The sequence below is a fragment of the Fragaria vesca genome, linkage group LG4 (assembly GCF_000184155.1).
Source record: "Fragaria vesca subsp. vesca linkage group LG4, FraVesHawaii_1.0, whole genome shotgun sequence".
Taxonomy (NCBI): domain Eukaryota; kingdom Viridiplantae; phylum Streptophyta; class Magnoliopsida; order Rosales; family Rosaceae; genus Fragaria; species Fragaria vesca.
The window spans coordinates 14,149,523-14,163,479 of record NC_020494.1 but is presented as its reverse complement, the minus strand read 5'-3'; the positions used below and the strand labels follow the sequence as shown (position 1 = coordinate 14,163,479).

The 13,957-nt window shown below is 38.5% G+C and overlaps 1 protein-coding gene across 1 annotated transcript; it reads left to right on the top strand.

The window, feature by feature from the left end:
• Positions 1–1,067: 1,067 nt before the first annotated feature.
• Positions 1,068–2,168, top strand: LOC101303609 (probable glucan endo-1,3-beta-glucosidase A6-like; the record flags this gene model as incomplete). The annotated part of the gene is made up of 1 exon (XM_004298167.1): positions 1,068–2,168. A coding segment is annotated over one exon (1,101 nt), but the record flags the coding sequence as incomplete, so codon positions are not given.
• Between the last annotated feature and the right edge of the window lie 11,789 nt (positions 2,169–13,957).

The following is a 13,957-nucleotide window of genomic DNA, read 5'->3' as shown; positions in this document are numbered from 1 at the left end:
TGCAAATCCGACAAAAATTACCCACTTTCTTATTAGTAAAAAAAAGCTACCCAATTTTTTTTTTTTGATGAAGAAACAAACATACAACGAAAAATCACGAACACAGCCAGATGAAACTGAAAAGCTGGCTGCATCGGAGGCGGAAGCTGAAAGGACCAAGTACAACTAGAAACAGAATGACCCAAATTTACTAAAGCATATGTTAGGAAATTGGCTTCTCTTGAAATGATCATATGAGGCTATAATTCTGCATCCATGGCATATGTTCAAGGCCCAACTTTGATTATCAAATAGTTATTAAGCTTAAGTATGGTCTATATATGCTCATGTAAGGCATTAAAGCCAGCTTAGGCCCAATGTTATCCCAAGCTAGCTCACTTCTTGTGTATCAATTTGGAATAATATAGCTTGATTCTTCAAACAGAGCAAGACGAAAATCAAATGGAACATCAAGCTCCATAGCCATTTCTGCCATGCCAGAGTCTTTGCGTTTTTACTTTATCAATCAATATCAACTAGATCACACATCCATGGCTTTCTTACCATCATTTTCTTGACCACATATTGAATCAATTAAGCTTTCTTTGCACACCCTCACAAAGTTCACTCAGCAAGCTAACCTTCTTGCATAAACATTTAAATTATCCATTCTAATCTGCACACATTCTGCATTCCAGTATTAGTATCTTCAAGGCTTACAGTATATATAGATGTGCCTATATGGGATTCTTCTGCAGCAAAACACATCCTTCTACATAAGAGCAAAGCTCCTACAGATCAATGGCACCTTTGGCTTTCCTTCTGCTATTTCCTCTCGTTTGTCTTTCAGGTATGTTTGTGAGAACACATTAATCTATCGCGACACATGGAATGTTCGCTTATCGTGAGGATTTTACATGTAAATTAGGACCGAAATCACGCAGAATTACTTTCAACTTTGCACTTTTCATTCACAGCTTGACAACTGAATTAAGTCATATAACTGGTCTTAGAATGTTACCCCTTAGTTGTCTATGTTAAAGTACATTCATCTTTGTTGCAAGTAATGATCCTCTTTTCTTTCCTCTTTGGCAGCTGCCGAGATTTCGAGCAAAATTGGCATAAACTATGGACAGATAGGGAACAATTTGCCATCACCAAACCGGTCCGTTGAGCTCATCAAATCCATGAAAATAGGGCGTGTGAAGCTCTATGATGCAAACCCTGAAATTTTAAGACTCCTATCCGGAACCAATATCTCAGTCTCCATCATGGTCCCAAACAATGAAATAACTGGCATTGCCTCAGACCAATCCAAAGCAGATGAATGGATCAGAAACAATGTCCTCCCCTACTACCCCGAGACCATGATCCGGTACCTCCTTGTAGGCAATGAAATCCTCAGCTACTTCTCCGACCAAGATCGCCGATTATGGCACGATGTAGTCCCAGCCATGACTAAAATCAAGCACTCTCTCAGAGCCAAAAATATCACCAACATCAAAATAGGTACACCACTAGCAATGGACGTGCTTCAAACAAGTTTCCCACCATCAAGTGGCGCTTTCCGATCAGATGTCTCGGAAACCGTCATTGTTCCGTTGCTCAGATTCCTGAACCGGACCAAGTCATTTTTCTTCATTGATGTGTACCCTTTTTTCCCATGGTCCTCAAATCCCAAAGAGATTAGCCTAGACTTCGCATTACTGAAAAACATTAGTAACAACAGTAGTCTACTGTACACTGACCCCGGAAGTGGTTTGGTCTACACCAATCTTCTAGACCAAATGCTCGACTCCTTGATCTTCGCCATGACCAAGCTCGGCTACCCTCATATCCGGCTCTTGATAGCAGAGACCGGGTGGCCCAACTCCGGCGGGGAACAAAACCAACCGGGGGCTAATGTACAAAATGCAGCCACATATAACCGAAATTTGGTACAAAAGATTGTTACTAAGCCAACCATTGGGACACCTGCGAGGCCTGGTGTGGTGATACCAACATTCATATTTTCTTTGTATGATGAAAATCAAAAGGGTGGCCCTGGAACAGAGAGGCACTGGGGATTGTTGTATGCTGATGGAAATCCAGTTTATGATATCGACTTGACCGGGAAGCGACCAGTGAATGACTACAAACCATTGCCGGAGAAGGGGCACTTCATAAAGAGAATTCATTACGACGATTGATGGTGATTGCTCACTATTTTTGTGATTGTAGCTTTTGTGGTTTTGATGGTAAGTAACTATGTAAGATGAAAATATAACGTGTTCTGTATTGTTGTTGTAAACTTGTAATCATATTGAAGTTTATGTCTGTTTGAAAATCAAAAATGAATATTTTCTCAACTAAAGCTACCCTATATTTTCTTAACAATTCTGTAAAGAACAAATGAATTGTAAAGAACCTCACAGGTATCAAGGTACATATCTTGATAGAATGAGGAAAAGTTTTGGGTAGAGATACAATTTTCTTAGTTACAGACGCATATTTTTAGTTTATGAATTTGACACTGATTGAATGTTGTTTTATCATTCGTCTTGGGTAATTGGATCTTGAGAACGTATTCGGCGCACACGGGTGCGCCGCGCACCCGGATGTCTAATAGCGCGTGGAAGCTAAACCACGTTAGCTTCGACTGGTTTTGTATCGTCTTAGTTTCTCCTCTCTCATTTCCCCCAATAACATAGCCATCTTCTGTCGTCTAATTTGTTATGTCTTACACAGCCATCGACGACCCAAGAGCTCCGAAGTCTGTTGATCCAGGTCGTCTCCTCTTCAATCCTTTGCCTATTTCATCGATCGTACTTGACTCCCCCATCCAAACATTCCACCTCAATCTTGATCGCATCCGACTCCAGCAAGTCGTCCGACGATCCCGACTACTGGGCGGGTTGGCGCCCATCTCTCTCGCCTCAACTCTCTTTGCCAACTCTGGGTTCTGGGTCTGTTCTTCTTTTTCTTTGGAGAAGAAGATCTGGGTTCCTTCATTCTCTACTCAATTCGCTTTTTGGATTGTCTTACTTTTTCAAATTGCTGCATTTTTCGTTCAATTTCTGTTTTCCCGTTTGGATACTGCAAAATCGGTATTTCATGATTCCAAGTGCCAGAGTACTATGTTTGGATAAATAGGGTTTAGGCAATTTCTTCCAACAATGAAGGCTACATAACTCACTCGAATCGGTAGTTTCTTGTACGTCCGGCTACAAGGTTAGATTTCAATTTCCTTCATATATTTTGATTTCCACTCCCAGGTTCAATGGTTAATTTAGAATCAGTGTTGTGATTTTGATGTCATAAGGAATGTGTGATGCTATTAGGATTGAATTTTGTGATTGTGATGCTCGGATGAATCACAAACGTGAAATTGTTGAAATGTATAATGGAAGTAGGATACTGTATTGTGATTGAATGAGAATTTTATGCTGTAAAGAAACTTAATGTTCCCGAAAGGTTTAATTTGAGGCGAATTCTGGAATGCACCCACGGTGTCTCCCTAGTCTCTACGGTCCGTGTACTGTCGCCTTGAGTATTTGTTAAGTATCAGAGACTAGAGGATTGTGATATTATAATTAGGTGATCATTTTATTGAAGCTGTTGATTTCATCTGGGCTCTATTCAGCAAACTATGTGAATGATGAGTGAGTTCATATGGGAGGTAGAACATTATGTTCTCCTGGGTTTTTGTAGAATTGTCTAGATTTGTAGATGTGATCCGTGATTAAGCTATGTGTCTTTGCTCTTGGTTGTGTTTGCTAGTGTTTTGTATGGACTGTGTGCCATCATTAGCAGAAAATATGCTATACCATGATATGCTTAACTACATTGTTGTGATTTCAGAGCATGTACTTGTTGTTGTTGTTGTACATGTACATCATTATTATTATTACATGTACACCAGTTATGGCTACTGATGTGCTCAGATTTTGGAGCTATGATTACATAGTTGTATGGACTGTTTATATGTTTGAGCCTTATATGCATTGCTAATATAGCCAGGTGCCTAGTCGCTGCTTCACTACATGCACTAATCATGTAAACTGTCATCTGTGATCATATACTTGTCGCAAGTTCAAAGTGAGGTTTTCTAGGTTTGTGTTGTTTATACAGTCTGTGTTGAGTTGAATGTATAGTTTTAGTCTTTATTTGTGAGGTTATTTATTTGTTTGCAACTCCAATAGTCAGAAGTTGTGTATGTACTTACCTAAGCCCCAACATTGTAATAAGTTTAATCTCTCTGTTGTCTGTTATTTTCTACTACTAACATAGCTACGTGGATTTTATTGTAGGGTATCTGGCTTTGATCTAAAAGAGGAGGATGTCATAAACTAAGCAGCTCATGGTAACAGGGGGACTAACAAAGAATCAATAGATAGCCTAAAAAGGTCCCTGTTGTATATGGATTTCTGTGTATTTCTTTTTGTTTTGTAATTGCTATTGAGATTGGATATTGACATTTGTATATATGGATTTGTAAATTTAATTAATAGATTGAGATTCATGTCTTATGTTCATTTTGCCTAGTTGGAGTACTGATCTAGCAATATGGTCACTACGACCATGCTAGTGAAACATACCAAATTTGGCAATTTAGTGACCATCGGACAACACCACAACGTGGCTACTAATGTGGTACAACTTGTTTAATAGGTTATATGCAAGTGTACATCTCTGTGAACCTATTATACTATACGAAAGCAATATTTTCAAAAATCTTATGAAATAGAATGTGATCGGTATGGAGAAATACGACTATGGTTGAAAAATAACATATTTCCGGTAATGTTTGGTCCCCGATAAAAACGGTCAACCCTAGTTACGTTTATGCCCTATCGTCGAGAGGTGAACGTCTCTAAATTTTTACATGGGTTGTTTCATCTCATCAATGTGAGAGTTTTGTGTGTGTAAGAATCAACCAAACTAGGTTATATAAAGGTAGATAAGAGCGTTTTTATTAATAAATGTCGTTGGTTTAAGGTTGACCGCGTGGATTGAGAGCCAAATATTATCGAAAACATGTGAATTTTTTTCCATAGCCATATTTAAGTACATTGATCATATCAGACGGTTGAATTTTAATTTTGTGAAATTTAGCCATTGGAACCACAATGTGACAACTAATATGGTATAACTTGTTTAGTAGGTTATATGCAAGTGTAAATCTTTGTGAACTAACTATATAGAGGAAACAATATTTTCAAAAATCTTGTGAAATAGGATGTGATCAGTATGGTGAATTACGGCTATGGTTGAAAAATCACATATTTTCGATAATGTTTGGTCCCCGATAGAAGCGGTCAACCATATTTACGCTTATGCTTTCCTACGGGGAGCCCTATCGTCGGGATGTGAACGCGCCTAAATTTTTACATAGATGGTTACATCCTAACAATGTGAGAGTTTTGTGTGTGGAAGAATCAACCAAACTAGGTTATATAGGGGTAGGTAAGAGAGTTTTCGTGTAATAAGTGACGTTGGTTTAAGGTTGACCACGTCGATTGAGAGCTACATGTTATCGAAAACAAGTATATATTTTTTCATAGCCGTATTTAAGTACGTTGATCATATCAGACGGTTGAATTTTCATTTTGTGAAATTTAGCCATTAGAACCACAACGTGCCTACTGAAATAGTATAACATGTTTAGTAGATTTTATGCAATTGTAGAACTTCGTGAAGCAACTATATCTTGCAAATACAATTTTAAAAAATCATCCGTAGGATCTAATATGTATAGTGAAATACGAGTATGGTAGAAAATTCACATATGTTCAATAATGTTTGGACCCCGATCAAGACGGTTAACTCTACTAACGCTTATTATTCCCTATGAGGAACTCTATTGTCGGGAGGTAAAGTTTCACAAATTTTTATATGGGCAGTTGCATCTCATTTACGTGAGAGTGTGTGTGTGGAAGAATCGACCAAAATAAGTCAAGAAAGGGTGGGTAAGAGTGTTTTCGTGTAATAAGTGACGTTAGTTTAAGGTTGAACGCGTGGATCGAGACCTAAATGTTATCGAAAACATGTGAATTTTTTTCTATAGCCATATTTGAATACACTAATCATATCATGGTCAAATTTGAAGTTTTTTAATTTGTCATTAGGACCACATCATGCCTACTAAAATTGTATAACTTATTTAATGATGACGTCTACTTGGTAAATTTCACCAAGGGTGGACTTGGTCTCACCTCCAAAAATTGTTGAACCCACCCGGTATTCTTTTTATAGTAATAATTAATTATTGCATGTACAATAATTATGGGAGATGTGACACTTCTTTTTAGGAAGAAAAAAAAGTTCACAATTAAACTACCAACATGGATTATTAAATTACCAAAAACAAAAGTGCATGAAAACACGAGACAGGTTTTTAAATGGTGAGAAACTATGATGCTCTCATGTGATGGGCTATGCTAATCAGAAAAATAAAAACTTGTGCCCCTAAAAATTTTGGGCCTGAGAAAGATTCTGAGACCACTTCTTTCCAGATGTGTGAATAATACAAGAAGTTGAAAAGAATTAGAGTATAAGACATACTAGAAAACAAAGCCTCACACAGCAATTAGCAATAGAATTAGATTGAGTGATTGCACATCACAAGATTCCCATTACAGAAAAGGAAAACTGTAACAGATTTCAGTAACTATTTACCTTAAGAAACTCAGATGCGGATGGCCTTACAGTTAGTTCTTGACCATTAGACAACAGAAAATATAAATCCAAATAAACGAGTAGTTGGAACATGAAAATCTACATCATCATAATATAACCAAGATAAGAAATGTTCAACACAACATATATACATCTAGGATATGTGTTCAATCTAAAACGATTACAATTTACAAGATTGGCAATAACATTAGTATTAACATACTTTTGCAGACACTCATGTAGAAAATCTTTTGCTGCAGAAGAAAGATGTTCAGGGATTGGTGGATGGGACTTGCTTGTCCCTACACCGTAAAAGAAAGCTGCAATCTGAAGGAACATGTCATTAGTGCAGCAATTGTGACAAATATAAGTTTCTTACATTACTATGAAGATATCAGTACAGAGAATGATTTACCGTTTCAAACTGTTGGTTCCAAGGAGGATTTCCAACTGGTTACTTGGTTCTTATTCTGAGAACCAAATCGTAGTTGGACTCACAATCATAACTAGAATACCCATCTGCATATGTAGTGCATAATGAAGTTTAAATTGACATCATATCAATTAATGGACATGCTTCCAAAAAACTTACAAACGGGTGAAAACCACTTAGAGCATGTGTGAGCATTTGTGAAACTAACCCTACTCGAGTCTTTACCCAAACGTAGCTGAAAGCAACCTATCTTTCAATTTCTTTCTGGAGCCACTGCCCACACAACCAATACAAAACCCAAATAAGACACACTAAAATCGAAAGCCAGAATCTTTCCTAGTCCAAACTGAACAACAGCTACTTTGTTTTACTAAAATCTCAAATGCTCTAGACACATCAAATTGATCAATGACTAAAACTTCAACAAAGCAAAGACTAAAACTATACATTCAACTCAACACAGACTGTATAAACAACACAAACCCAGAAAACCTCACTTTGAACTTGCAACAAGTATATGATCACAGATGTCACAGATGACAGTTTACATGATTAGTGCATGTAGCGAAGCAGCGACTAGGCACCTGGCTGTATTAGCAATGCATATAAGGCTCAAACAGATAAACAGTCCATACAACTATGAGGTAATCATAGCTCCAAAATCTGAACACATCAGTAGCCACAACTGGTACAATAATAATAATAAGTAATTAGCTATCATTTTGACTGTGGAAATGTATTAACGAAAACATGTACATGCTTTGAGCTTGACTACCTTACATACAGTTTAATTTTCCCATGTCCTCTGAAATCACAACAAAGTAGTTAAGCATATCATGGTAGCATATTTTCCGCTAATGACATAGTACATATAAAACACTAGCAAACACAACCAAGAGCAAAGACACATAGCTTAATCACGGATCACATCTACAAATCTAGACAATTCTACAAAAACCCAGGAGAACATAATGTTCTACCTCCCATATGAACTCACTCATCATTCACATAGTTAGTTGAATAGAGCCCAGATGAATTCAACAGCTTCAATAAAATGATCACCTAATTATAATATCACAATCCTAGTCTCTAACACTTAACAGATACTCAAGGGGACAGTACACGGACCATAGAGACTAGAGAGACACCGTGGGTGTTGGACCTGTGGGTGCATTCCAGAATTTGCCTCAAATTAAGCTTTCGGGAACACTAAGTTTCTTTACAACATAAAATTCTCATTCAATCACAATACATTATCCTACTTCCAATTATACATTTCAAACAAATTCACGTTTGTGATTCATCCGAGCATCAAAATCACAAAATTCAATCCTAAAAGCATCACACATTCCTTATGACATCAAAATCACAACACTGATTCTCAATTAACCATTGAACCTAGGAGTGGAAATCAAAATATATGAAGGAAATTGAAATCTAACCTTGTAGCCGGACGTACAAGAAACTGCCGATTCGAGTGAGTTATGTAGCCTTCATTGTGGGAAGAAATTGCCTAAACCCTATTTATCCAAACAGAGTACTCTGGCACTTGGATTCATGAAATACCGATTTTGCAGTATCCAAACGGGAAAACAGAAATTGAACAAAAAATGCAGCAATTTGAAAAAGTAAGACAATCCCATTGAGATTTTGAGATGAATAAAAACCCAAAAAGCGAATTGAGTAGAGAATGAAGGAACCCAGATCTTCTTCTCCAAAGAAAATGAAGAACAGACCCAGAACCAGATCTTCTTCTCCACATCATAGTTCATCGAAGAAAGCATGCTGACCCTTAATTTCATCACAGCCTGATCCTAACCCTTTCAGACGCCGATCTCCTCTCGTTCAGGATTCGGTCCTTGAGATTCCAGTCGAAGGCTACAAAGTCATATCTTCGTCTTCCGGAATTGGAACACAATGAGCCGTCTTCTGGACTCTAAGCAAGACGAGATAAGGGGTAGCGATGTGGCTCTCTTCCATAGAAGAAGACGATCGCTTCCGTCGTCGATGATGAGCGAAACCATAAAGATCCACATCCACTTACTTACCCTAGCACCATCACTCGCCTACCTAACAGACCGCAAACGCCAAACTAACGCCCCAAGTCCACGTGCTCAAACGGACGGTGGAGATATCGGGTGCGCGGTGCACCCGGGTGCGTCGTATAATTTTCGTTGGATCTTATTATTCAGACCTATCCATTGCATGAACTCATATTTCGAAGCCGTCTAAAACCGAAGTAACTTTCTTAATTTATTGGGTTATTATTATTATTATTATTATTATTTTTTTTTTATAGATTGAACAAGCAAACACGCAATTGTAGTAGGAAACTACGAATATAACTACAGCCAGAGAAATTCCAATAACATACCTACCCTAGAGGTAACATTCTAAAAGTAAATCAAACCCAAAACCCAGATCAACAATGTACTGAACCTTCCTATGTACGAGCAAAAAGAGATGAAGTACATGGGAAGGTTCTAAACATGTTAGAAAATAGTCCAAGAGATTTCGTTACCTTGGAAATTCAACGAGTTTTCACTTTTCATGGATGCTGGAATCATGAGAAATGGAAGGAAAGATAATGAGCAACTGCCATTAGCCCATTAGGAAACAACAAATCAAAGAAAGATGAAAAAGGTGAAGGAGAAACGCAGTAAGACTGGGAACTAGGTGGAAGAGAAACGCGGCATGTTGATGGTTGTGGCTAGCTACCATGATGAAAACAATGACATTCCAAGCTACGATTAACCCACCCACCGTACCAGGTAGATTTTGGTCAGAAATGAACACCGATATGACTTTTAATGGAGTCCATGTTTGCAATGTGACGAACCCTTGTGTTGCCGGTACTGCAGTATATATCAAGCTACATGAATCCAGTTGAGTTCAACTCCTTCCAGAATTTCAATATCGTATGCTTCCTTTTTTCTACCAGTATCACTCTTTTGGTTGTATTCGGATTTCCTCTCCGTAAACGATTACTTGTCTGGCTCATGTCAATAGGGATGAGTCTCACTCTCATATTCTCGACGCTGACGTTCAACGAAGGTGCACATTTGGTGATACCCAAACGTGTTTGTCATCATGAAGATACTACCACTAACATGATTATTGGTGGTTAATTTCACACTGTTTTGGCTTTCACTGTTTGGACTGGTCGCTTAAATTCACAATATTCGACTTCTCAATGGGCTCGTAAAGAAGTTGTGGCGCCTAATCCACCCCCCAAAACAAGATGATGATCAACAACAATGCAAAGCCTCATCAGCTAATAATTCCCATATACTCTAAATGATATGATCAGTTCGTACGTCTGAGTGGACTGAGATGATCATACTCGATCGGTTGACATGTTTTAAAACAATATATATATATAGTCCGGATCAGAGGACGACGTCCGCACGCCCTTAATGTCCCTCCGTTTGTCACCGTACGGCTCCGACGACGGCGCGCCTCCAGCAGCGTCCCCGATCACTTTTCCTCCCTGGGGAGTCCGCCGAATTCCAGTTTTCCGGCGAGATCGACTTTATTTGAAGTTTTGGTGATCTCGTTGGAAAACTGGAAAAGAACGGACTCGCCGGGAAGGGAAAGTAATTGGGGACGCTGCTGGAGGCCACTGGGGTGGAGGCGCGCCGTCGTCGGAGCCTTACGGTGGCAAACGGAGGGACGTCTGCACTTTAAGGGCTGTGCGGACGTCCTCTTTAGAACGCCGTCGTATATATATATATATATATATATATATATATATATATATATATATATATCGACTACTAGCTAGCTAGCTAGTCGCTGACATGTTTATTGTTATAAATCTCCTTGCATTGATGTTATATTTGTTAATCTGTTAGGGAAAAAAGAATCTAGCTATTATACTATGTAGAGCATCTGAGCATGCGACCAGTGTAAACAATGAAAGCCAAAACACTGTGGAAACCCCAACAATCATATTTAGGTTTTTGTGATACAATATAATACCTCCGATGGAGAAGTCTCAGCTGTACGTGGATTCAATTCCAAATCCCACAAGGAAAAGGCAAACATGCAACTGCCGCCAGTTTCCTATAAATTACCCAAATGGGAACTCACACACCCACTGCACTTCGAATCTTTGCTCCCAAACAAAACAGCAACTGACTGATATATGGATAATCAAGCCTACACGGTACCGATGATCAGAATGGAAAGGCTCTGTCTGTTGCCGACTCAGTACGGCCATAGAAAATAGGTTTCTGGGCGACGTGAGCACCATGGACTTGGAACTTGTCGAACAGATCTTACCTCACTGTTCCAAGACGCAGTTGATCCATATAGAGAAGTCTACAAAAGACAGAGATCTGAGTCCGGTGACTGATAAGCTGTGGAAGACTTTCTATGAGAAGGAGTTCGGAATCGAATCCACCGAGTCGGTTTCGGAGATAATGAAAGAGTGGAATCTCAAGTTCAAATGGTCGGACTTGTACCAGGAGAAATCAAAGAGAGTGAAAGGGGCTTCGAAGAAAGAAAGTGATGGGAAGCTGAGCCGGCAAGTTAGGGTTAGCAAGAACCAGGTTCCACCACTTTCAAGAAGCAATAAAGGAAAGTGGCTAAAGAAGAAGTTCGGAGGGGCCAAACATTCAAGCTGTGGTAAAAGAAAAAAGGTGATGAGCTTAGAATATGCGAGGTTCGAAGGGGTGCATTATGTGAAAGCCCTTGAACCTTTTTAGTGGCTTTTCTCATCAATACTGTGTTGTTGTTTGGTTTTTTTTTTTTTTTTTTTTTTTTTTTTTAATGTAAAAATACTAAACAGGTACTAAGAACTTACTCTTGTAGTCCGAATTAATGAGATCAGTGAAACTGATGAACTATACAGTATTTGAATTTGATGTTAAATGATACATTTTCCGGGCTATGTTTTCTGGTACTTGGAGATACATACCTACATATAATCAGATCCCAGAAACGAAGTAGCACTCTGATTTAGTTCCTAAATTGAATACAATATTGTTAGTGAATCCATTGTTGTGATTAATACTAGACACCTTTGCCCAAAAGGAGTTGATTTTTGTTCATGTTGAAATCAGTCGCAAGTTGAAGTCATTAAACAAACAACTGCTTTCCACAAAGTGATTCTTTATCAGGGATCTTCTTAAACCAAGTAGCACTATATATGCATGCAACACAATCTTTCTTAAACTTGTTAGTACAGAAAATAGTGTAGCATAATGTAGCATTTTGTCTCGCTCTCATCATTTAGTACTAGGCATCTTTCAGTTGGGGTATTTGAACCAATTTCCATGAATATAATGAATCTTGATGTTGAAAACAAACAGACTTCATGATATTAAGAGTATGAAACCTACTTCTCTAGAACATAATTCTCTCCAAGTTGAGGAACTGAACCAAATCCCACCATTTGAATGGCATCACTGCATCACTGCATCAACCATACCACATACTTCTCTCAAAACTATAAGCACTTGTAACGCCCTGGCACGCCTCCACAACATATGTGATCTAAAACTCTTTACAAAGCAAGATCAACCTTAAGTTGCTAGATTAAACCCCCACTTCAGTATCCATTATGCAAGTTGAAGAAAAGTTACTAGATAAATCAGGTAGATAAACCTTAAGTTGCTAGATTGAACCCCAGCTTCAGTATCCATTATGCGAGTGTTGAAGAATCATAGTCAAACAATAAAAATAAAAAATAAAAAAAACCTAAGCTGAGATGCAGGGCACACTTGAAAATGCAGTAGCTCCTCTATAATATGAGTTTCTTAACGCTATTGTGTTGACCAATATGCCTCTATAGTTTTGACTGAACCAAATGAGCCAGCCATAGGAAAAGAAGTTCGTAGTCTTGTTACATCTTTGAAGGAAAACTCAAACGGCACCATGCTTCTAGCCGAGGGCAAAGTAAGCAATGTTCCTCCTGCACCATATGAGAACAAGCGCGCTCCAATCTCTTCTCCCACGAAGAGCTTTCAGGGTTCCGGACACAGTAATGAGAGCTTTTAGACCTACAAGAGAAGCTGAGATAGCAGTCATAGCACTCCCACTACTAGAGAGCTAAGAGCTTTCGGCAAAAACCTTTGAACTTGCTTTGGCTCCAGATGGAATGTTGAGTTCTGCTGCAGCCTATAATTAAGGATACTGATCCCCCGCAGAAATAAAAGAGGGAGGCCAATTTTATCAACAAAATATGAAACCCTCTAAAGCAAAGAAGGGAGGCTACTGATGAAGTCAAAAATGCTGCTGCTGCTAAGGAAGTCCTTCATTTCCTCTTTCCGGGTAAACCTCCAAGCCCTTCTGACAAGGGCAAAGAACCAATTTAATGAAGCTCTTTAATTTTTTTTTTTCCCTAAGATTTACATACCTTAAACTTATTTAGCATTTTGATATTGATAGTGACCGGAATCCGTTATGGCCGGCAGCTTTGCGTGATAATGGGGTCACTATCTTTAAGTATCATTGCGTTTAATACTAATTTCAGTTTACCCCCATCAACTTTAGGTCGATCATCGTGTTAGTCCATTTTCTTTTAATTTCATCAAAAACACCCCTCGATTTCCAATTTTCATCAGTCGTGTCCAAATATCTGTTTTCCATCCAATTCTTCTGTCATGTGATGACTTGCATTAAGAAGAAAACCAAATTTGAAGTCGTTGGGCCCATAGAAAAAGGGCAAAATAGACAAATTGCATTCAATCCCACCAAAATCACTAAGGTTAGAGGGTTGTGATGAAAACGGAGATGTGTATCGATATGGGGGAAAAATGGTCATAAAGGTTAATTTTTTTCAGAATTTGACTTTCTTCTTGATGCCACATCATCACTTGACGGGTGAATTAGATGGAGAACGGAGTTTTGGACACGACTGATGAAAATTAAGAGTTGAGGGGT